The following is a 25,707-nucleotide window of genomic DNA, read 5'->3' as shown; positions in this document are numbered from 1 at the left end:
GAAATTGACATTTAAATTCCCCAGTTTGAATTGCTTGTATTAAAGCAAGTTTTTTTACGTTATGCAACCGTGACACTTTTATCACTTTATGAAACGTTACGAAGTTCTGCCGTACAGACATCGCCACCATGCCTTTAATGGTCACCGTCATTAACACTTTTGTGCTATCTTTGATGTGCTGATGCATTGCTTCCATTTGTAGACATAGCTCCATGCGCCAGTAATCCATGTCTGAACGGAGGCACGTGTTCACCAGTCCAATACCCATCGTCTGCAAAACATTCTTGCATCTTCAGTACTCAATGAACAAAGTATTTTGTTAAACTACTTGCAATATTAATTTCTTCTTGTGCAGATGCTCGTGCTATACGCTATCACATTGTGTGCACCCAATTATGTCACGTTAATCCCTGAGACGCTGTGTCCCCGGGATGCAAATTTTTAATATCCTAGTGAACAATATTACCGCCGCAAAATTTTCACACATTCTAAATTTGTTACCCAAAGTAGTACCACATTGTATGAAAATTGATGCATTTCACCTGGTTATCAATTAATCACATAGTGACAAGAACTGCTTCTGTCCAGAAAATTATATCTGTAATCAGGAAAGCTTCTTCCAACGATATTAAAAGTAAAATGCATCAAAATCAGTCCGAAATGTCGAGCTTGTGGCGTACTCTAGTATCCTCCACATTTTCGTTCCTCCTCCAGTTGTCGGAGTCGGTGTGACGATCGACTGCCCGACCCCGGACTCGATTGAGATCTTTGAGATCGGCGACAACATCGTGGCCCTCTGGCCGCTGGTCACCTGCACGGATGGCATTAATTTCCCAGTGGCTGCTACCTGCTCTTCGGACCCTGGGGACGTGTTCCCCCGAGGTGGAAACAATATGGTATCTTGCTTGTGCTCGATCGAGATGCTGGTGGCAGAGTGCTCATTCGTTGTCGGGAACGATGGTGAGTGTAATTTGGGACTGCGATGGTTGGGAATGATGTAAAATGATGACGAGTGGATCAGGAGTGCTTTACACACTGAATTAAGGGTTGATCTCGCTTAGATACCTCTCACTATTGAAATGGATCATTTCCAGATACAGTGTTAATAAACGTGGTATGATAAAGCACAGGTATTGCCATATACCCTTACAGTTATGATCCTTAATCTGTCCATCGGATCTGCATCCTGGGTGTATATAGGTGCAGTGCTAATTCCATCGGCTTATAGTCTCGATCGTTCGGACCCGAGATAGTGTTTACGATATATCATTGCCAATATATCATGCCGTTGTATCAGTGAACCCTTGGAGGTGCAGTCTAATTGAGATGCAGTTGATTGGTTTATAGTTAAGTATGATCATCCTTGTAATGTATTCAAGGTACCACAAGGTTATGTCCATCCTATTTTCCTATGATCCCTCGACTCTCATGCCAGTGTTGACTTGGTCCATTGGTTAATGTATGATCTACAATACAATATCTGTAGTAATCATGAGAATGGTCACATAGCATGGCAATGGTCGATGCGACGATTGCGACCATACACCACGAACCTTGTGCATGTGCTGCGCGATATCGATATCTGCTGAAATATGTTCAGTGCTTCCATCTAGCGCAACAATCTATCAAAAGACAAAAACAACAGTATCTTGAACTTATTGTTTTGTGAATAATTGGAGTGTACACAATGCCATCATTTTTGGCAGAAATAAGTGTATTGTTGGAAATATCTTGATTAGATACTGATAATATGTAACTGAATTAAGGTTGCAAGTACATTGCTGGTGTTTCATTTTGATGTTTTATTTGATAAGGGGGGGGGGGGGGGGGGTTCATTAGTGCTACTATTTGGCATAATCAGTTCTTTTTATCTTCATCTGTCTGTGAAAATATGTTTATATGTATGCATAATAAATTTGAGGTTGCAAGTGCATGGATATTGCTTTGTGTATAATTATGAGGAACTACTAACTACTATAGCATTGTTCTATTTTTGTCTATTAGTAGAAAAGCAGAATTGAAAATTGTCAGTAGCAGCCAGAGGTCTAGGGTTTAAATCTCAGGCTGGTCATAGCAAAGACTTGGTATGAATTGTCGTGAATATGTACGTGATGCTCCGCATGGCCAATGGGTATGGAAAAAAAAACAGCGCCCCACAATTGGGAAATAGTTTTGGCACTGCTAATCAAATCTGACAGTTGAAAATTGTTAGATTAACATACAATGGTTATGATCTCGAGTTCAATGTTTCATCAGTCTATTAACAATACTACAATATCCATATTGGAGAATTATGACCCTTCTTGTTTGTCAGATTCAAACTCCATGTACAGCATGTTGGTTCCTTCTCTAGGCAGGAATAATTGAATCCGCTTGCTAGGTAGGAGGTAGTCCGAGTAATCAGAGAGCTTGGATGGTCACAAGCTCCAGGCAGCACTGGACCCCCTTGTCTGGACATAAACAACCGTCCGGCTAGGGCTGAGGTGTCGGGATCATAAACACCTGCAGCCAGGCGTTATCTGTAGCATATGCCCCCAACTTTCTTTTTCCTATAAAAACATAGTTGAATTTCACTCCATGGGAGCGATCACTGAGCACATTGCGGTATAAGAGTGAATTTCCACTCCATTGGAGTGAATCTTAACTCCTAATAGAGTTATATTCACTCATATTAGGAGTGAGGGTTAACTCCAATAGAGTTAAATTTCACTCTTAATTTGAAGTGCACCAAGTGATCACTCCAATGAAATGAAATCCACTCATTTGTTTTGCTAGATATATGAAGAAGAAATTTACATACCAATACATGTTATCGGTCATCGATTGGCACAAAAACCCAGATTCTGATGACAGCTGCCTCAAGAAACCCAATAAATGGCCTAATTAGCACCGAGCAACCACTATGGATCATTACCGAAACATCTATGCGTGTTAGTCTTCCATCCCCTTCCTCTAATGCTACTTAAGTCCACATGTGGGCATATCCTGCAAACCTACCGGTAGCCCACAGGGGTTTGAGTTGGGAGAAAGGCCTTGACACCTTGAAACGACAAATGATGCCAACTTCCCTCAAGTTAAAAGTCTGGCTGAGTTGGCAAGGCCAGTCAGCATGAAAGAGAAAAAACTTTTTTTGCATTTCTGTCACCAAAGTTGCACATCTTTTTGGTTGCTATATTGCCTCACAGGTGCTATCTCCTGCGATCTGGGGGGTGCTGAAATCTCAAATTTTCTCTGTACGCTCCTCGCCAACCAAGGTGGCGCTCCACTTAGTAACCTCTGCCCCCCTCCCACAAGAAGAACAGCCCCCATGGCCACCCACTCAAAAAATCCTAGCTACGCCACTGATCTTGCGACACACATCACTAGGTTTGCGAGCGTATATGGTTATATGGGATACAGATATCGTCTGCCAGCTTGCTTAATTTCACTTCTTGCTCAGTACCTAGACTGTAAGTGTACTGAAAATGTTCTAAACAAACAGAGCCTGTCATCGGCATACAGTCCTGATTTATGATAGAAATCTTCCTCCTCATACTTCTAGAAGCAAGACCGGTGGTGACATGTCCCCAGGAGAGGGACATCAACATATTCCCATTTGGATTCGGTGAAAATTTCGTATTTTGGTCGGACCCACAATGCACCAGTGCTACAGGAAATCCTGTCGTCGTAACCTGCGATCCTCCCTCCCCGCTCACGTTGACAACATCTGTGATGACAACTGTCACCTGCACTTGTACAGACCTTGGTTTCGCAGGGGTTTCTGCATCTTGTACATTTGATATTGATTTACCAGGTAAGATTGGAATCTTAAAGATGCAAAAACAACAATAACCACAAAATGGTCTAAAGCCCAAAACCAAATTATATTTCAAAAGTAAAATATCAGCAATTAATCGGTTTAAAGTCCAGTTTCGCCACTGAGCTTTGTTTGTTATTGGGCCTCACTAAAATGGAATGCTGCTTTTCTTTTGAGTTTCCGATTTTCGAATGGACTTGCTCAGTAATATTTAAGAAAGTTATTTGGATCATATCAGACCAACCTAGCTATTATAAATTCACTTCCTCAAAGATTGATGTCTATTTTCTCAAACATTTGTAATCTTTTAGATTTTAAATGGTGCAGTAGTAGTCCACATACAATATGACAGTCTAATATACATAGTACTCTTTATTTGTCTAATATACATAGTACTCTTTCAAATCAAATGATTATTCAAATTTTGATATTTCATGCTTCATATCTTACTTTTTCAAGAATATTAACATTTTGTTTTTATGTTAGTACGTCAAATAAAATATATTTGATGATCAAGCTCTAACCGGGATGGTTATAACTATTTAAGTAAAAGTAGCTGCTGAATATCAAATCTTTTGTAGACCAATCAAATAATGTGTTTAATAGATACTTTGAATATTCAGTTCAGTCACATATTTTTGTCAACCAACAGCTTTGTCTGAGCTGGAAAAAACAAAAATTGAGTAACAATCGTAAATCGATTGTGCTTATGATCGATAATTTGGCATTTCTTTGATAATTGTCAGCATTCTGATTTGACCTTTAGATTTTAAAACTCAGCTTCCTTTATAATAGGTGGCAAAGTTTGTGAAATGAACCAATTTAATGATTCATGAACACATGACTGATAGTAAAGGATTATACGGCTAGGCATGGATACCTCGCTAGAGACTTTTAAAGTAGATTTCTGTAGTGATAAAGAAGTAGACAAACATAAATAAATATTTTGCTGTTTTTACACTATATAATTAATGTAGCTGGACACAGTACTTCTTATACGACATTGCGTCACTTCATTATTACACTCACAGGAAGTATATATAGCTCATATCATTTGGTCATTTCATATTGTAGAAAAACTTGGGTTGTTTCCTGTTTGACCCTGAAAATGTTGGCGAAAGAAATTACATAAATTTATACCAAGAGACTGCTAAGTAATTTTGTGCAATAGATGGATAATGTTTTGTATTTTACTGTTAATTGTTTTGTTCCTTTTGACTTATAAAGACCCCTGTGGCGGTCAACCTTGTCTGAATGGAGGGGCCTGTTCTGCCGATCCGTTAAATGACGCCGGTTTCACCTGTGCTTGTCGCCCTGGCTTTACTGGACAATCTTGTGAACGAGGTACGTTTCACACCTTTTCTTTCGATACTAAAAGATAGTTAGGAAATGATTTCTGTGTTGTTGTTTTCTTAAGTATGTTAATGTTGTTATGTTTACTGCAAGCCAGGGGTTGACGCAGATTGGAAGATGTGGGTGTCCCTACTATTTCGGGCACCATCATGCCGAAGGCATCATTGCGATGACAAAGCGAATGCCCCTCACGGCAGGTGTCCATGACATGCCCACCACCAACGACCATGCCCTTCATAGGGGACCTATACTTTGTCTACCGCAGTTACAACTTCTCGTATTCATTTCAGAAATGTTTGTTTTCTCCTCTTCTTGAATAATTAAAACACAATTCCCAAAAGCTTTTCACTTCTTGTGTAAACATTTAAACTATTAAGGAAAATCAAAGGGTGGCTCAGGACATACAAAAATAAGTTTAGATATATATATTTATATTATTCTTTTATATTACCCCCAAAAATGGTTAAATTTAACATTGTGAGCCAAATGACATATTATAGCTTTGGTCTTGTCACTGTTTTTACCTGTTTGGTTTTGTTCTTTTCTCAAATGAATTCATTCTTATAGATGTCTGTGCTAATCAACCCTGTCAGAATTTTGGAGTCTGCTCGGTAAATCCACTTGCCGTCGAGGGTTTCACGTGTGGCTGTCAACAAGGCTTCATTGGACGGGTCTGTGAATCAGGTAAGAGGAGAATGTTTGTGTCATTTCATAATCCATTTTAAATAAATACCATATATTAAAGTGCTGTTATCATGAAATAAACATGCTCAAGAGCACTGTACAAAAGAACCAATACCTGGAATATAAAATTACCAAACTTAAGAAAACCTAAAAGTAATAACAACAGCAATAAAAGTAAAAAATGATATAAAACAGGGATATAAACCACAACAAAGAACATAAAAATATAAATATATATAAAAATGGGCAGAGTAATGTGAATAAAACAACGAATAAGATTAATGCCCATACTCAAGCCTAAAAAGATAAGTTTTCAAATGCTTCTTAAAAGTGTCAATAGATGTGATATTTTTCAAGTGATGAGGAAGAGAATTTCAGAGTTTTGGACCCTTAGGTCCCCTGCTGCTTTCTGGTTCGTATGGCAAGTGACTTTGATCCCTATGAATGAAATATAAGGTGTGCAAGGAATCCGACGTGCACCCCAAACGTAGAATTATTTTAATCGGCTGTGTATAGCTTTCAATTAGGACTAGATGTCTCGATTGGTACAGCGGTAATTCATATCAGGAAGCCGTTCTTCTGGATCATTGCTTTAACGTAACAGCACTGATTTTTAGTAGGTGGTGTATGTATGAGAGTGTCACTTGGATTAGGCCTCCATTTGAAAACTTAATTATTACTTTAGTCTATAGACTGGACTCTGTAGCAGGGAAATTTGCCCTTTTTTTTTAAATTTGGAAATTTTTAGCAAAGGGATCACTTTTTGTATGTAGGTATTCAAATATGAAGTGTGGTCACAAATATGCAGTAACTTAGTAATTATTGACTATGTCTCTTTTTAAACACCATTTTCTGTTTAAAACATTACATGGAAACAAGGACACGCTGGCGGGGGGGATGGGGGAGGGGGCATATCTAAGTACTCCCTATAGTGACAAGTTCCTTAGCTTATCACAGGTTTAGCAAACCCTATACACATGTTTAAAGGTAGTCAGTATAGGCCCAAACTTATAGCATGCTATAATTGCTAGAAGTGTTCAAAAAGTACTTTCCTAGAGGTCTTAACTCGCCAGTCATTTTTAAGGAACACACAAGATGACTGAATGTACCAGTGAGGAAAATTTCCTCAAAGCTTGTAATAAAATGCAGTTTTAGAATTGTGACCGAAGGTGACCATATTTGAATATCTAGCATATTTGGGTCCAATACAACGTGCCATTAAAAGTAAGCCTGGTGAATTATCAGAAAACATGCAATGAAAATGTTAGAATACGGCACGATTGTAAAACTTCACCACAAAATAGCTCCAAGTAAAACATAAAGAGGTTAATGTCAATAGCAAGAATATTTGTCGGGACTTTGACTGACCGCTCGTTTATAACCTCCTCAGTCGTGGCCCCCACTGTGACATGTCCATCGGAGGTTAACCTGTCCATTCTCAATCTGCCGACCGGGGGTACCATCGTCTTCTGGCCATCCCCACAATGCTCCAGTGCTGTAGTAGGAAATGTAGTCTCAACATCCTGCAACCCTGCATCACCTGCCACATTTACCACAACTGGAATACAGCAGGTCACCTGTACCTGCGTAGACCTCGGTCAGACCGCAGCAGGGATCTCTAGCGATTGTGCCTTTGAAGTAGATATACCGGGTAAGAAGAGAATTGAAAGTAAACATGCTTCATCCAAGTGAAGAATATGAATAGTTTACTAGTACGACTAGTCTAATGCATTAGTGATTGATACCATGGGAGAATTTATACTGCTTTTGTTTTGTTTTTGTTTTTTGCTTCATCCAAGTGAAGAATATTATAGTTTACTAGTACGACTAGTCAAATGCATTAGTGATTGATACCATGGGAGAATTTATACTGCTTTTGTTTTGTTTTTGTTTTTTGCTTCATCCAAGTGAAGAATATTAATAGTTTACTAGTACGACTAGTCAAATGCATTAGTGATTGATACCATGGGAGAATTTATACTGCTTTTTTCTTCTGGTTTTTTTTGGGGGGGGGGGTGTAAAAGTAAGTTGGCCTGACGTTTCGATCCTAGCAGGATCTTCTTCAAATTTGGCTAATGGACAAGTAACAGTAACAGAAGGGGCAAAAACATGCACAGAATACAGACAGGTTAATGAGCATGGTGAACACAAAGAGATATATTTAAGGAGATTAGTAGACAAGGGATGGAGAGAAGAAAGAAAGAAACCAACAGGGGAAGAGGAGAGGTAGGAGAAAAGCAGTGGAGGGACAAAAAGAGGATTAAGGGAAGTGGTAGGGAATAAAAAATATTTTAAAAAAAATCTGTTTGTTTTTGTCGTTTTTTTTTTCTTTCTTCAGCACATTTTAATTGAATCTTTCTCAAAGGCGATTCTTCATTGATTATAACTTTTTAATACTTCTTTTGGTATTTTTTTCATCGGTGTGTAGATCCTTGTGCCAACCAACCCTGTGTCAATGATGGTGTGTGTTCGGTCAACCCTACTGCTCCTGGTGGTTTTACCTGTAACTGTGTCCTGGGATTCTCTGGGCCTCGTTGTGAAGATGGTAAGTAACTGCAATTGAAATCGTTATTTTTATAAATATTTGTCTATTTACACTGGAACAAATAAATTGACATTGAAAATATAATAGATTTATTCAGTGGGAGGTGCACTCTTCAGTAACGAATTCGAGTCGACTGTTCCTCGCTATGCAGGCGTCACACTGTCGCGAAGTTGACACTAGATGGCCATACGAATATGGAATTTTGAATTTCGCACGAAGATGGTCCCGAACTTGGTCAACAGCCAATCAACAGCCGAAGCAAGTACGATGCCTACAGAAGGTCACACGATGGCACCCGAACCACACACGAAGGCAACACGAAGATGTGCATTTCTATATGAGTATAGTTTACCTGCAGGACACACGAATGCCACACGAAGGCCACATGATGGCTATACACGACGACGTATTGATAAGTACATTGTCGAATGCAAGAAAGGCAAATAGCAAGAAATGACAAAGTGAATCTTATTGTAAGAGTAGGTGCTGGGCCTGTAAAAGTTGCTCATCATGTTCTCTGAGGTACATCAAAACAAGCAATGCTGCTGCTTTCTTTTTCCTGGTTGTCTCATCACCAAAGTATGCAATCTGCAGGAACTGAATTGTGGTTAATTGTGATTGTGATTGTAGCTTTGGGAGTTACACATGCCTCCACTCTGTAAAGTTGCTTAGGACTGACTGAGGAAGATGCTCTGAGGCTGGCCTTTATATGTCCACGTTACCATGACACCTGGGAAACGCTTGAGGTTCTCAAATTCGGCTGTCTTCGCCGACACCGTGGTCCCATCTCGATGTCATCGTACTACAATACGATGGTTACTCGACGGCATTGCGAGGGCTTCACGTAGTCGTGTTGCCTTCATAAGACAATCGGGCAGCTTCTTGTTTCCTTCGTATTGTCTTGGTGAGGCGAAAATGCCCGATGGCACCGATGATCATACGAAGTAAAAATGAAGATGACACGATTTGATAAGATGCTCTCACGATGGCCTTACGAAGGGCAAAATGGACACACGAATTCAACACGAAAATGAACCTTCGCAAGGTCTTCCGGTAATTTTTTGGCATGCCAAAGATTTTGCCACTGCTCACGAAGTTGCTGCCGAAGCCTGAAAAACTCCACCGGCGGTCATGCGATGGCTTAAGATGCCCTCACGAATGACCTGATGTTTTTACGATCAGAGCTGAATTTGAACATTTTCTTTATCGTGTGTCCATCTGGTGTCAACTTCGGGACAGTGTGACGCCAGCATTATAGATTGCTGGAAGTACAATCCATGACATAATTCATTTTTATATATCTCTAGTTTGCCATTTTGATGGAAAAAAGTTAAAAAAACAGCTGGAATGTTTGGTATTTTAGGCGATGGGGGTGGGGGGAGGGACTAGTCTCCATAAAGCATTGTATCTGCTCCGTTTACTTACAAAGGAAATATTCATGACTTAAATTCTTGATCACTTAAACATTAGCTCCTGAGTCCTGAATATAGCATGCATGATGGCGTATAAATTATCAATAATATGTAACTGACTATGTGAAAAAGTAAAGAAAACAGTCTAACTAATACCAATAGAACATTTCTTATGTTGTCATAGGTTATACATTTCAATCGGCTTGTAATTCAAGACCATGTGACTTATTAAATATAAACCAACGATTCTATATCTTGCTCGTTTCATAACCAGCTCAAAATCCATGTTTCTCTGGTCCGTGTCTGAATGGTGGCTTCTGCAACCCAACCAGTTTTACTGATTTCACCTGCACCTGTCCGTCCCAATTTTTCGGAACTCTCTGCGAACAAGGTGAGCGTTAAATGTTTAGATGTTTCAGTGATAATGAGAGAGCGTTTTACTAGGCTTATCAGCCGGTCATTGAGAATATTGAAACTGTTCCAAGCACTAGGAGACTGTAAAGCTGTGGCGGAGCTAGGGGTATTGGTCGAGGGGGGGGGCGAGATTGGTCTGTAGGGGCGCTTTCGACACTATCTAAGTGGAGCGCCACCATAGGTTGGCATGGAGCGTACAGATACTTTTTGAGTAAAGATACTCCCTAGATCGCCGGAAAGGACCCTTTCCGAGCCTTGCTAATTTGCAGATAATGTGACAAATGATAATAGGTAAATGAGAGCACAGTATAAAAGTCAATAATCACCAATAAGTAAAAAGTGGTAAAAAGCTGAAATGGGCGCCAGCAGTCCATTTGAGTCCGTCAAGGGGGGCATCCGCCCCCCCCTCCCACCCTGACTGTATAGACGCTCCGCTCCTGCCATAAAGCAATAGTAAAACACGTCTCTCACATGTTTCATCGTGAGTGGCTTCTCATCACCCACTTGTCATAAACAGGTGTCCACAGATTAGAGGTCAAGGTAATTAGTCTGTGACCCACAGATCATGTAGTTTGACCTCAACACTCACTCCTGTACGATTTTCAAAACTATCTTAAATGTTGACTCAGCATTCTAGTTTTCCCACGGAAAGTTTTATCGTCAAAATCAAAATCTGACATTGTTGAAAAGTTGTAAATCAGACTAATATTAGACCGTGCTTTAGTAGCAATGTGAACTTTGGGTACAATGCAAAGGGTTGTCATATTTATGTATGTGTGTATTCCTTTCTTTACATAGTGATTTTTAGTATCAAGATGATATTCCCTATTAAAGGGTGTGAAGACTCGCGCAAAAAGAAACGTCTAATGCCGGTAATATGACCTAGTTTCGAATGAGGTGTAAAAGAAGTGTAAGACACCACCATCGATCCCAGAAAATACACACACAGCTTGCTACCGTCGGTAATTAGACACTTGTGTACAGTCAGGACATACAGCTGCGGTCAAAACACCCGAATTGTATAAACGATACAGCAATGGACATCTTAGCCTAGGTCCAGCTAAAGATAACAAGGTATCACGTTTCATTACTATCTGCATTCTGTAGCGATATTAAAACGTCACTTGCAACCAAGAGAAAGTTTACTTTTTCAGATGACGGCACGCGGTTTGGGGCGAGTCTTCAATGCCTTTAAGTATAAAACCTCAAATCAACCTTTACCCCCTTTTTTGTCACAGAGTTTACTGCCTGCAATCCAAACCCTTGTCAGAATGGTGGAGTGTGTAATTTAGGTGGTGTAACAGGATTTAGTTGTGCTTGCCCGGGAGGTTTCTCTGGAGCGACGTGTGATCAATGTAAGTTGCGCCGTCGGTCTTCTCTGTGACATTTTAAACAGAGAGTTTCACTTAATAAACATAGTTTCTCAATGTCAACATGAATTATCAGGTTCAGGGAAATATTAAAGGAAACCTTAAAGAAAGATTACACTCTGCATGACGATCTTGTAAATATTTCCAAAACTGTTCATCAGTCTTGAAATATGCTTTTGATTTCGTTTTAGTTTGATACAGAAATTTCTCAACCTTGTTTCACTTTCCAGCATATTTGCTGTTTGAATTTTCTGTGTTAATACCACTGGTAATTCTGTATATTAATCACAGGGTAATATAAAATATATAAATATATATATATATATGTATATATTAAAGTATGTGTTGTCCTAATGTACATTATGGAGTTAGAAATTAGCTGTGTTGATTTTCTTGCATGGTTTCACTTACAGTGCCAGTAGCTGGAGTGCAAAACTGTCCCGAGTCCGAACTGGTATTCCTGAATACCCAACCAATCATCTGGGTGGAACCGTCTCTTCCCGGTGGCACTGTCTTGTTTCAAAGCCATTCTCCTGGAGATGAGTTCATCATTGGGACTACACCAGTCACCTATGTGTTCAACAGACTTACTGGAGGAGCCGAGTTCTGCTTCTTTAATGTTGTCCTGCAATTAGATTTAACCCCTATCCCAGGTTTGCTGAAATTCTCTTTTTTTCTTTTGTTGTGTCTTGTAGGTGAAGTTTATGAACAATTCATCAATGCCCTTAACTGTCATTAACTTGAAGTTAACTAGAAGGAACTAATAACTACATTTACCGATATATCTATAAAATATATCAATATATATATATATATATATATATATATATATATCAATACATATTTTATATATGTAAATATATATCAATACATATTATATATATATAACCACAGGCCTCTCGCTCTGTACGCGTACACCCTAACCACTAAGCTATGGACGCTGATTGTATGTCCAGAGGTTCGAAACCGGTAAGGAAGGTCGTAATTCCACTGTAGGCGTTTGTCACCTGTATCGAACAATACTAGTTCTGTTTTTGGTGACACATTTTGCCTTACTCTAGAGATCAAACAAGATGCCGACCAACTCGAAATCATTTGTGATTCCTAAAGCCGGATCTCGAAAGAGATATACTTTGAACAGACTTTATGTTAATGCAGTGGATGTAAACGACAAAGGCAAATGAATATATATATAAATGAAAATCGTATATATATATATATATATATATGTACATACAAATATATACTGTATATATATATATATATATATATATAAATATATATATATATAGTTGGAAAATCAGGAACAGTGAAAAACTTTCAAATATACGTTTGGTTGGTTGGCATCTATCTTGGCACAGAGTGCTCTATGTCCGGTTGACAGAGCTAAGTATAGAAGAGAATAAGTTGATACTAGGTCAGCTTGCGGCTTTGATAAGCCAATGAGGCTTCTTCGCGAGTTCCTGCACTCTAAAAAAGATGGGTAATATTTTCTGGGCAAGTGCTCGGTTGGGGAATTCTTTAACAATATTGGTCAAAATCCCTGCTCTATGTGTTGACAAACTTATAGTAAAACAGAATTTAGTAAACCGCTGTGCAAAGTGAATGAAATATACCCAACATTTGGTAAGCGTCCCGCCAAATCGAAAGTCACTGGTACTTGTGCGACGCGCACATCTGCGACGAAAAAATGAACGTTTTGCCTATACATTTGTGTGTGTTTGCATGGACAAACACCGTACGTTACGTATCATCGCATAGCTCATACATACAGTGTAGATGACGAGTGTAGATGAAAATATAGAAGATTGGCAGGCCTATCGAAGAAATCCTACAAAAATGGGGGGTTGAAGAGCTGATAGACAAGTTTCAAGGTAAGGATGTACTATTAAAGAGTAGGCTGACAAAATTACAAACCTATATTATGTTGATATGAAAATGATGTAAATATTGGTATACAAAGAGATAGCGTCAGGTAAGGTCGAAAAGCATAACGAGTAACGTTACTCGATAGGTCAAACGTAACTTAACTAGTATAGCCTAGGTCCAAATTAGGCCTAGCTTTTGGCTATATTGTTATACTACTACTAGTAGAAGCTGCAACGATCGAATTGGAATTGAATTTATGTTAATATTAACGTAAGACATTGGGACCTAACTTGACACCAGATAACCGTGCATGAAATTCATTAATGTACAAGTTCCAAGGGTACGTAGATAGTAGGAGTAGTGTACGTAGTACTTTTCTAGACCACTTACTTAGCCTAGGCTACTGGCCAACTAGCACAGGCTTAACGTTAGGCTATGCCTAATTTGCTCGATCGAATTTGTACAAATTAAGCTACCAAGCAAACCCTACCGTCTGACGTTAGGTCTAGTAACCTAGGGTTGTGCCCAGGAATTTTTAAATTTAGAATTAGCGAATTGGTTGTTATTCTAGTGACAGATTGGGGAAGGGTCAAAACGAGGGGAAGGGTCAACTCGAGTCAAACTCAAAGTGAGAGTAGGGGGATGGAAGTCAAATTAAATTTGCTCAGTATTTAGGTACCAGATAATACTACTTTTGGAGCCCTTGAAACTGACGATGTCTTTGAATATTTACTTCAAACATAACCACTTAACGTAGTTTAAGCCTGTATTACCCTAGCCAATACATTGTAACTTGAAAAAAAAAAATGGTAAGATTGAGAACAAATCCTGTAGGCTTAGGCTAGGGCATAGGAATAGGGCCAAGTTAGTTTAGTGATCACTATATGTGCACCAGTTAACAGCTTACTTGCTTGAAGCTAGCAGCCATTAAGACTAAGACTTGTAAGAGCAGCCACTAACAGCATTCATCATTTCATCATTGATATTGAGCTATATATACATCAGAGTACTGTCTGCGCTTGAACTTAGTGGCCGCTAGCTTCAATGAGGCAAATTGCTTGCATATAATGACAAATGCAGTATTCAGATCCTCATAGTCATAATCAAATTATACTAAGGTTGCCCTGTTACATTGTCATGAAGCTTTGTAGCAAGTAGTAACACATACTTTACTACAGTAACTAACGGTACGTACAGTAAGTCACATGCAAAGCTCGCCAACGATAATAAGCTAAGCCTATGTAGGTTAACTATATATGAACTGATGCTTTAACGATGCAAACTATCACAATAACTTAGAACGTAAGATTGATTTAATACTATACACAAAATTTTAAGTGTAGAATTTCAAAATTTCTATCAGTAATTGAGTAAGGTTAGATATTTGAAGTTTTCCTTGCACCAGATGGATAGAGTGAACAACGTAATTGGCGATTTTTGATATAGTGCTGGGTGAAAATGTTCAGTGCTGGGCAGAGCCAACAGACTTAGGCACTGTACTGTATAGTGCAACTAAGTGTAATACAAGTTTACAATGTACAACACTGTAAGATGGGGCATTAACAGCAAAATATAAAGGGCATGATGGCGCAGCTTCTTTCAGCTGTGGGTAATGTCAAGCCATGCATCAGCTATACCTTGATGGCAATGAATTTAATTGTTGTCACAATTGTGCATGGTGGTATTTATTAATGTTGCAACCACTGTCATAAAGGGGGGGGGGTAGGGCACTGTTCAGTCAGTCGTAATAATGAATATATACAATATAAATTAATTTTAAGGGATGTTTGGGCTCCTGCAAATAAATTAAAGCGGCAAACTGTGACAAGTGTTATCACTAAGGATGCTTTGCAGGTTAGACCAGAAAAATAACTTGCCCAATACCACAAACAAATTAACATGTGCTAATAGTATATATGGAACTTCCTTCAAAACTGACTTCAAAGTTAAAATTTGAAAGCAAAAGCTTCCAATAGGGCAGCATCCATCAAAATCCAGTCCTATTACAGTCATATGATATGACTCACGAAGCTTTCAAACTCTGCTTCTCATGATAAGTTGTGGTTCATTGTTTTTCTTCTTTCTTTTTTTTTCTCAACAGAAAATGGAATTGATGTGACTGCATTCGCCTTGTTGGATGAATTAAGTATAAAAGAATTGATTCCCAAAGTGGGACTGAGACTGAAATTTTCAAAGGGTTGGAGAGAAGAGGTAAGCTCTAAAGATGTCATACACCTGTTTCAAATGCCTTAGGACTATAGAAGGAGGCAACAAGAAACTTTTTTTCCACCTCAAGCTTGTACATGGCATTGCCAATAAAAGCAGGGTGAAAATTGTTTGCAGTCAAGGTAGATGTGTGCTAACGTTTAATACATTATGTGGCTACAAGAAACATCACTTGACAAAGCATCTTCTCAGCAGGAGCCATTCATAGGAGTTCCTCAATGTCAACACAAGGAACACAATAGGCCTGACATAGACTATAGCAATGAAAATGAAACTGCAACAATGAGGCATGACTTAAATTATCCTTTCTCAGTTATAGTAGGATAGATTTCTATCATCTTTTGCAGGAAAATGATGATAGTAGTACTGTAGGTACATATTACATATTGAGTAACATCATCCAGATGAACACCTAAAGTTGTATATAACAGCATTAACAAGCCTGTCCAGTTCATTTTGCAGAAGAACTTGTTATGATGAATCAATGGCTTAAATACAACAAGGAACCTGAAGACCAAGTTACTGTTTTCATGGGGAAAACAGCTTTCTACCGCCAAAAGAGAATAAAAGAAAGTCTGGGGAGTGTTAACACCACCATTGCTGAGTTTCCACAATTGTTGGACCCAGGAATGGTAAAATTCTATTAAATACTTTGCTTTCTTTTTTAATGATTAATATGATTGCACCTGACACTCATTACAGCCAAGTTAGGCATTTTCATATATATTTTTTTATCTTTAAAGACAGCTGTCTATAGACATATTTGATTTGTTTTTGTAAGGCTTAAATGAAAGTTGTGTATGTAAAATCTGCAGGTAATCTATGTTCTTACACATTGAGGGGGAATAGTAAAGCAGAATGCCAAACAGTGTTCACTGATAGTTTGTTCTCCTGAAACCATCGTTACCCTGGGTTACTTTATGTACGTTGTTTGGCTGTTAAAGGTCTGAAATAATTATCATTAATTATCATTTAATCCACAAATAATTGGGTTCCACAGTAACTATTTTCTAAGCTGTGTGAGTCTTTCCATGTCTAGCATGCAGCTGTTCCCAAAAAGAGTCATGTTCCACTGGTGACTTAAAAAAACTATTTCATTTTTATTTTAGATTGAGCAAGACTTTGCATTGCTGTATCCATCAAGATCAAACAAACTCTATCAAAGATGGGAGAAGGTGGCAAGAAAAGTTATTTTATACAGCCAACAGCTAAATTGGAGGGAGGTCCTTGGTATGCAGAATACAAACATTGATGACCTCACAAAGGGTAAGCCTTAATATACAAAACAAACAGACATATGTTGACTTGTTGGTCCATCAAATTAGATTGTCATGAGCTGTAGGTACATGAATGGTGATATTGACAGTAAAGTATGCTCACTGCTTTGTACTTAAAATACGGTTCCTGCAATTAATAGTATGCTGCCTCTCATTGGTGATTGCTGTTCAAAAATCAAGGAATAGAGCCTTTTAATTGTTTTTTTGGACAATTGGAAGAAACCTTTTAAATGGTTAATAATGAAGTCTAACATTGCTTTAAGTTTAAGGGGGACTCCAAGTATGTGGTACTCTCACATCAAGGCAATATTTCCACATCAATCAGGCAATGTAAATGGCACATGCATGTAATTGACAACCCTTTATCAGACTGTCTCTGTGAATCTGTCCATGCACATGCACCATTGAGTATTGATATATGATCATATCTTGTGAGGTTGTTATCCTTAGTTTATTCTTGTTAATAGAAATAGGTCACCAGCCAGAGGTCAAAATCTGCAAAGTGCCTCGTCTAGAGACTATAAAAATTTTCACGTAATGAATATTTGGAAACTTGGTTGTTTAACGTTACCAAAGGTTAGAATGTATACTGCTTTCTCTCATTACTACAATGACAGTTTAACAATGGAAGTGATTCTCATAAACAGAAATTTTAAAGGGTGCCTAAATATTATATTTTGTATTCTGCAGAAATTTAACCAGCCAGTTTTAAGGGGTGAATAATTAACAGTTTAACTGTTTTTATCTTCACAGAAGAAACAAAGAATCTGGCCTTTTCCCTGTTAGCTATCATATTCAGAAGTGGAAGGAGTGGAAAGGGTAGAAAGGGTCACAACTCAGCAAATGATTCAGTAAACTGCTTCATTGATGTGCAACCAGTAAGTTTTTCTACATCTCCATTTGAATGCAGGGCTCAAACAGCAGGTTTGAAATAGTGACTCAAATAACTCAGACTGGGAAGCTCAGACAGATCTCATATTTGATGTGTATATCAACCATATTAAGTAAAAGAAGTCTTCCTTTTTTTTTGGGGGGGGGGAGGGTCAAATGTTATTTGAGGTCACTGGGTAAAATTTTTGAAAGTTTTCTTGACAGCTCCAGTAAAATGGGGAGCTTAGAGGGATCTCAAAATTGTTGAAGACTGCTCATTTATATTTACATTTATATTATATATATATATATATATAAATGAAAATCGTAATGAGTTGGAAAATCAAGAAGACACCCTAAGACACCCTAACCACTAGGCTATGGACGCTGATGTCCAGAGGTTCGAAACTGGTAAGGAAGGTCGTAATTCCACTGTAGGCGTTTGTCACCTGTATCGAACAATACTAGTTCTGTTTTTGGTGACATATTTTGCCTTACTCTAAAGATCAAACATGATGCTAACCAACTCGAAATCATTTGTGATTCCTAAAGCCGGATCTCGAAAGAGATACTTTGAACAGACTTTATGTATATATATATATATATATATATATATATATATATATATTCATAGCTACATGGTTTTTTATATTTGTGTAATTTCATGAAATTGTAGATAACTGCACTTCTTAAAATAATGCATTTTTCTTTCTTTCCATAGGAAATGTTTGACATAGACCAATATGTAAAGACCCTCAAAGCAACAGACACCCCACAGCCATTTGTTGTGTGCAGGGAAGTCGGATAACTCCATCACAAACTTATGTCATCATAGAACGGAATGCACTCCCTCAGCAGTCACTCATGAAAGCTATTGATGTATGCTTTAAGGCCATGTACGTATTTGACATTGAATATCAACCAACGTGTAACATTGCATGGCAGTTTTTGCAGGTTGTGATCTATGACTTCACTGAGGCAAGCATCACAAGTTCCATTCGAAATCTGCGTGCATTCATCGCATCAGATTCAAAGTAGTTCTTTCATTCCTAACTATTCATGTATTTATATCATGCATTACATCTTGATAGAACAAATTTAAAGTGTAAATACTGTGTAAAATTACAGATGATTTTTCCATTGTTCTATTACTTAGCTTTCATGGCTTGGCGTTCAAGGAATTTGGTGAATTACAGTATCAGTTAACTTGGTTTCATCATTCATGTTTAAGTGTTTGCCATTTTATTTCATACTGAATCAGCCAAAAATAATTTGTTTTAATAGATTACCCTGTATATTCATTAACACCATCACAGTAATGTCTTACAAAATCAGTTAATATTTTTGAAAACCTGTGCATAGAGTACTAACATGACATCATGGTACCCCTAGCTTTGGTTTAGCATCACAATGATCTGGTGTTAGCTAACCAGTCTCGTTCCAACAAAACTAAAACGTAATTAAATGTTGAAACATAAGATATGTGTTTCTACCTGTGCTGTCTCATTTGGATTAGTTTTCTATTACTGATAGAAGATTTAATATGGGAATCAGCCTTTGGTCATCTTTTAAAGCTTATCTAGACTTGCGCCAAAACAGTTTCTGATTCATGATCCTTAAACTGTTGATTACATGGGTTGGTAATGCTTCCCTGCTCATATATTTTTTGAATTTGAGAACTAACCAGGCGCAGTGTAAAAATAAACACATTTTGATAAACAATGACAGGAGAAGCAATGGGTGAACGAGAGAAGTATGTTACAATAGCAATGGGTGAATGAGAGTAACATGCTACAATAGCAATGGGTGGAAGAGAGTAGCATGCTACAATAGCAATGGGTGGAAGAGAGTAGCATGCTACAATAGCAATGGGTGAATGAGAGTAGCATGCTACAATAGCAATGGGTGGATGAGAGTAGCATGCTACAATAGCAGTGAGTGGATGAGAGTAGCATGTTACAATAGAAATGGGTAGACAAAAATAGCATGCTACAGTAGCAATGGGTGGATGAGAGTAGCATGTTACAATAGCAATGGGTTGACGTGAGTAGCATGCTACAATAGCAATGGGTGGATGACAGTTACATGTTACTATGACAATTGATTGACAATAGTTGCATGCTACAATAGCAAAGTGGGATGTGATAAGTGTATTTTTTCTTTATGATTTTCATCTGTTTTATCTGCTTTAAATTTGTTTTGATATGCTGCTTCAAGAAAGTAGATGTTCAATAAATCATTCTACAATACACTGTGTTGTAAGATCTGTCTTTTTTGGTTTGGTGTATGCTATACTTGTTCACAATCATCCAACCTTCCATGTTCATCCCACCTATTTTAATTTATATCATTCAACATTTTTGTGTATAGTCAGTAAAAAAACCGTGAAATAGTGAAATACCTGTATTGATCATTATGAATATATTGATTAACTATCCATTACCCAATAAAGGGAGAAAAACTGCTTAAATAATGTCGAAATATCGACCAATAAATAGCCCTATGTTGCCAAATTAGTAGTAAAGGATACCCAACCATATGATATTCGTATTCAATATTTCGCCAACAAATGATAAACATTGCCCAACAGGCCAGTTGGGTAATTTCTTAATTACTATTTATGGGTAAAATAATATGCCCAACTATGAGTAAAAACATTACCCAGCGGCAATTGGGCAAAAAATGCTCAACAGTTGGTTGGATACATACTTCCCCAGCGTTGGTTAAAAGTTGGGCAAAAAAAATGACCAACTTTTTTAGAGTGTGCTTGCAGGAGGATCTAATATATACATACATACTAGTGGAACACTAGTATAGTTGTTACTCAAGAGTTTCACGCGTTTGAGCGATCATCAGACAACTGGTAGCTTCATTGTGTACTCCTAAAATAAATAACCCAAACAATTAAACTCATCGAGGGTTATCTTTGGGATTATCAAGGATTATCAGCAAACCAACCCTTTGTTGGCGTCCAGTGGGCAGGATTATCTGTTGGCTGCGGGTTGCTTAGGCAGTTTACTGCGGTTGGGCTGGGGAGGATGAGGTCACGCACGCCCCTCCTGAATTTGCTTATGTAGAACTTGTTCTCCTGGCGGCACTTTGATATGAATTCCGGGCGTTTGTCGAGGAGGGATCGTTTGTCTGCGTTGATGATGGTGAGTTTCTCTGTGAGGCAAAGGTTGCACAGCTGTGATTCGTTGCTGAAGGGTGCTGGTATCAAAGTGACTGCTCTTTGTGTTTCGCGCTTCTCGGCCTTTTGGCTAAGATCATGTGTAGTATCTGTTCCCTTTCAAGGGGAATGGTGATACACACCCGACGATGGTCACACAGTCACACTCCCGGTGCAAGGGGACTGGGGCTGAGAGCGGATCAGTCGTTTGGTAGTTTGGTTTTTGTGCCCAGGTACTTTCCTGGGTGACTTTTTCTTAAAAAGTATCGCTCTTTGTGTTTTCTCTATCTTCTTTGTATAATGTGTCATCTCTGTCTTTTCTCCCTCGTATTGGTTAAGGATATCGTTGGGTTTTGATTGGTTTTTTTAATATATTTTTTCATCCATCATGCCCCTCGGACCGATATTTTGCTTTCATTGCTTTTTGCACGACAGGACCTCTTCCGACGATTGTATTTCCGGAGCAAGCAACAGAGACGGTGCAAGAGGTAGACCTGCTGCAGTCTCTGGTCAGCGTCTTCTGTACGGTAGGGGCCACTCCGGACACCTTCGTTCCTTCCGTGGCCTGGTATAGAGATGGTCAGCTAATCACACCAGGTAAGTTTGTCTCTTCTTTATTTTTCCTCTCTGTGTATGCATGAAAAACCTCTTAGAATCCATGGTCCATTAAGTAGATTGCTGCTTTATTTGGTGGATAGAATATATATATATATATATATATATATTTTAAATTCGGAGCACAGGCCCTTTGAGTATAAACATAGTGCTGTTGGTCGTTCCATGCGGGTTTATGCAACCCAGTGGCGTAGGAAGGTACTTTTGAGTGGGGGGACTGAAGACTGAAGTCCCCCTCCCCTTTGGAATTTTTTGCATTTCCAGGTGGCCTCAGATGCAATTTGGTGCAATATAGCACACTTCAACACCCACTCCATTTTGTAAACTTAATTTTGTATTTTCACCGGGCCTTAGATGCAATTTGGTGCTCCAAATGAGATTTTTTTTCTCATTTGGAAATGAAAAAGGGGTTTTCTGACTTGCGGAGCGGGGGCGGAACGATACTTCCGCCCCCCCCATATTTTTCACTGGGGGGCTGGTGCCCCCCAGCTCCCCCGGTTCCTACGCCCTTGGCAAGCACTCTACCCCCCCCCAACCCTCCCTGGTCTCATCCATGCAGTGTTAGCTAAAATAGTCACGTTTTTATTGCTGATGCATGTTCCGACACCATCGCGGTGAATGTCTTAAAAATAAACTACTCAGTTACTGACAACTGCAGAATTAAAGTGGGTTTTACCGGGTTGCACCGAAATGGAATTACAGAAGTAAAATCTTCTTATCCGGCACAAAGTCTTCAGTAGAGACAAGTTGGAGAATGACCACAAGAACGCAAACAAACAGTATTCCCGTCACCAGCGGTATTTCATGTTTATACTCCGGGTAATGTATTAAAATGATTGTTCTTTAAGTCTATTACTTATAAAAATCTCAACAAAAAAAAAAAAATCAAGTACTCTGACTGAATGGTACAATCTCTATACATAACATTCAGCCCAGCTGAAAGTATTGTGAGTTAACGACGACTCAGTCATGGGTACATGTAATGGATGCTTTGAATGTAACAAAATAAACCATGCATCAGGTCAACTAAAACTATATCCCTCCCCCTCCCCTTAGACCCCTCCCCCAGGCCGGCCATCAGTCTTCAGCCCCCCCCCCCCCACTCAAAAGTACCTTCCTACGCCACTGGTGCTTGCCTAAAGCTAAAATATATTTATTCAAACCGACAATTTAAAAGTTGGGCCAACTTTGGAAGGATATTTTGGCGTTTCATCCATGTTTACTTATTTTATCTACATGCCAAAGTACTGACCACTCCAACCTCCTGCCTTCCTCCACCAAACCCTTTCTCCTCCTATTGAAAAAAAAAAACATTTGTGATGTCAAATGTACTCACCAACCATACCCTGCATTGAAGAAATGTCTATGGCCTCAGCGGCTCTGATTGGACACTTTATCTTCAATTCAAGTTGGTTCCTAAGTGAATAAAATCCACCCCGTTCTAAAAGTTGAGCGAATTACGTGAAGAATAAAAAAAAACTGCTATAAATTTAATTTGGGATGATTTAAATGTTATATACTCAAAGATAGATTTCCACTACAATTTCAAAGCCATTTGAGGTCGGTGAAATTAAAATCGAATGTTATGGTTTACGTTTTATAGGATTCAGCTTTCAGTTATGGTTGAAAGTGTGCAAATTGATCAGTGTCTCTGGTTTTAGAGGGCGTTGTGGTCAAAATGGTTAAGGCAGTGGACTGGTGATCTAAGGATTACAAGTTCGAGCCCTGGCCAGATCATTGCGTTGTGTCCTTGGGCAGGGCACTTTATCTCCATTGCCTCTCTTCACCCAGGTGTATAAATGGGGACTCGCAAGTTACTTGTAAATATAGTTGCGTGTGCTGGTTTGTGGCTGCACCCTATGGGAAGTCCCCCGGGGACACATGGTTGTGGTACACTGGTGCCCCAGGAGAGATTGATTGAATTGCACACACTTTGGTATGTAGGTGTGACAAGTTACCAATGACCAAGGCTAAGTTGTACATGCTATGCTATTAGCGACTTTGAACAATCTCTTGATTTTGGCGCTATATAAATGTCTTCTGATTGATTGATTGATTGATTTTACATTCTCTATTCATCCAGGATTAACCAAAAGAAGAAAACAAACACGCAAACACACGACAAAAATGACACTCGGAAGAATTTTGATTACAGAGCAAGTAAGCATATTTATTGTGGTTTTTACACCGTGATTTCAGCGAATAATTATTTCTTTATCATGTAGACTATAAAAGATATAATAGATTATGAACATAGCTACATTAACGTAAAATTCAAACAAATTACCAACAACAATGAATGTAAACATTTGTTTCCAGATTCTGGAAAAAATATTCTTATTGACAAAGATTCTCTTATAATGCTGACTGTACTACTCTGAAGCAGAAAATGAAACGACCATTCTGAGTCAAGATTCTTCATGTCTAATTTCAAAATTTGACAAAATTCCAAATTAGGTTTCTCCTGGTCACCCATGAAAGGAAAGTCCAATTTAACAGAGCTAAAATAGAATTTGAATACTTGAATGTTTAACGTATAGCGTTTTTGGAACAGCAATACGTACTTAACATATGAAAAAAATAGATTTAACGCCGATTGAGACAGACAGCTGGCATTGCTTTAACTTTCATAAGCATGGTCAGAAATTATCAGGCTCAACATAATTATATTTCATGATCATGGACAGTAGGGCAAAACAAAGCTTCCTGAAGACCTGAACAATTGGGCTTGGCCATCTCGCTACTTTGATTTGAGCACAGAAAGGCATACGACAGTCCTTCACTCGTCTTATTATACAACGGATGACATTGACCCCTAGCTTCGAATCTGGTAACATTTTCATGCAGACACCCTTCACAATTTTCCTTTCGAAGGGTAGGAGGTAAATCTCAACTTAGAACCCCCCCCCCCATCCCAAGGCCACGACGGCTTGTCTTATATTTCAGAGGAAAATTTGGTAACCCTTGTTCACAAACTGATACTTCTAATTTTCATTGCATTTGAATACCATGTACATGCATTACTGAAGAAGGCAGTCTGATAGTTAACCCATCTTCTAGGCAGCACTCTTAGCAAAAAGTTGGCACAAAGTATATTTCATGATTGAGATATGGAATTGTCTAATTTTACACTCCCTCAATGTCCACAAATAATGTCCATATACTGTCCACAAATAATCCCGAGATTCAGAAACACCGGGAAAGTACGGATTTCAAAACTTTTAGCAACTCTTTAGCATTCTCAAATCTAAGCTTTAATATCCCAAGAAAACCCTATTACCGTTCTTATTAAGTATAACATACAAAAGATTACATGACCCCCCACCCTGTGTTATCTGACTGCTAAGCCCTACAGTAAATATGAAATTCTACGATTAGCGAGTACAGTAGCCACGATTGCTTCTGTCCCAATCAAAAATCCTTTGACGATCACTAATATTATTATTCCACAGACAGTTATAGTAAGAGTATTGTTACACTAATATTATGGTAATTTACAAGGATGAATTTGAACAACAAAAGTGACATTAACGCGGATGTACAAAATCCGGATTGCTCCCCCCCCCCCCACCCCCCCCCCCCGGATTGGAAGGCACAATGGTTAAATAGTAATGAAGATGATAAGTGCTTTTAGTGTTAAGCTACTTTACAGTTTTAAACAGTGTGTCAAGAATTCCAGGGGCAGGACAAACTTTAGTTAATGGTCGTTCAAATATACGAGACAACCAAATTTCTGATTTGACAAGCGAAATCAGCTTTGCAGGTCGTCCGATGGACTAAATACCCTCAAACAGGTTAAATAATAGATCGCTATGGAAACGAACAAAAAAACAAAACAACAACGAACAAACAAAAACTTCACACTCTCCTGATATCAGCTGCTGTGATATCATTTTTAACTCTTTTCGATCTCTCTGAAAGTGCTTGAAGCTTTTTAATACCAGGAAATATTGGCTTACGATGCACCCTAACAGCACCAATATGGTAAAAAAAAGAAGTATTCTTAATATCTCTTATTCCTACCCTGCTATATAAAGAAATTGATAAATCAAATCCATCGCATCAAACCGTTTTTCACCTATTTTTTTTTTGCCACACGATAATATG

At 38.5% G+C, this 25,707-nt stretch overlaps 2 protein-coding genes and 1 pseudogene across 6 annotated transcripts in view; all 3 read left to right on the top strand.

The window, feature by feature from the left end:
- LOC139965007 (uncharacterized) overlaps positions 1–25,707 on the top strand; it is an 89,266-nt gene that overhangs the window by 48,452 nt on the left and 15,107 nt on the right. Inside the window, exons 33-43 of the mRNA XM_071967154.1 lie at positions 715–960; positions 3,542–3,793; positions 5,024–5,140; positions 5,717–5,833; positions 7,224–7,484; positions 8,262–8,378; positions 10,065–10,181; positions 11,443–11,559; positions 11,988–12,227; positions 21,421–21,582; positions 23,684–23,760. Of these exons, the coding sequence (XP_071823255.1) occupies positions 715–960; positions 3,542–3,793; positions 5,024–5,140; positions 5,717–5,833; positions 7,224–7,484; positions 8,262–8,378; positions 10,065–10,181; positions 11,443–11,559; positions 11,988–12,227; positions 21,421–21,582; positions 23,684–23,760 (1,823 nt within the window). The remainder of the gene's footprint in view (positions 1–714; positions 961–3,541; positions 3,794–5,023; positions 5,141–5,716; positions 5,834–7,223; positions 7,485–8,261; positions 8,379–10,064; positions 10,182–11,442; positions 11,560–11,987; positions 12,228–21,420; positions 21,583–23,683; positions 23,761–25,707) is intronic.
- LOC139965041 (uncharacterized) lies at positions 13,060–20,065 on the top strand. 5 transcript variants are annotated; one of them, XR_011792163.1, is made up of 5 exons: positions 13,060–13,448; positions 15,545–15,654; positions 16,779–16,935; positions 17,700–17,824; positions 18,538–20,065. XR_011792163.1 is itself a non-coding variant. In XM_071967220.1 (4 exons), the coding sequence occupies exons 1-4, from the start codon at positions 13,754–13,756 to the stop codon at positions 18,622–18,624; spliced, it is 399 nt and encodes a 132-aa protein (XP_071823321.1). In that variant the 5' UTR covers positions 13,063–13,753; the 3' UTR covers positions 18,625–20,065. The 5 variants fall into 5 exon arrangements, 2 of the variants coding, with proteins under 2 accessions (XP_071823321.1, XP_071823313.1); XM_071967220.1 differs by lacking the exon at positions 15,545–15,654 and having other exon boundaries at positions 13,063–13,783; XR_011792161.1 differs by having other exon boundaries at positions 13,064–15,654.
- On the top strand, positions 21,057–21,296 carry LOC139965855 (U2 spliceosomal RNA; annotated as a pseudogene).

Source organism: Apostichopus japonicus, chromosome 3, assembly GCF_037975245.1.
Source record: "Apostichopus japonicus isolate 1M-3 chromosome 3, ASM3797524v1, whole genome shotgun sequence".
Lineage (NCBI taxonomy): Eukaryota > Metazoa > Echinodermata > Holothuroidea > Aspidochirotida > Stichopodidae > Apostichopus > Apostichopus japonicus.
The sequence above is the reverse complement of the archived record's forward strand: the minus strand, read 5'-3'. Positions and strand labels throughout refer to the sequence as shown.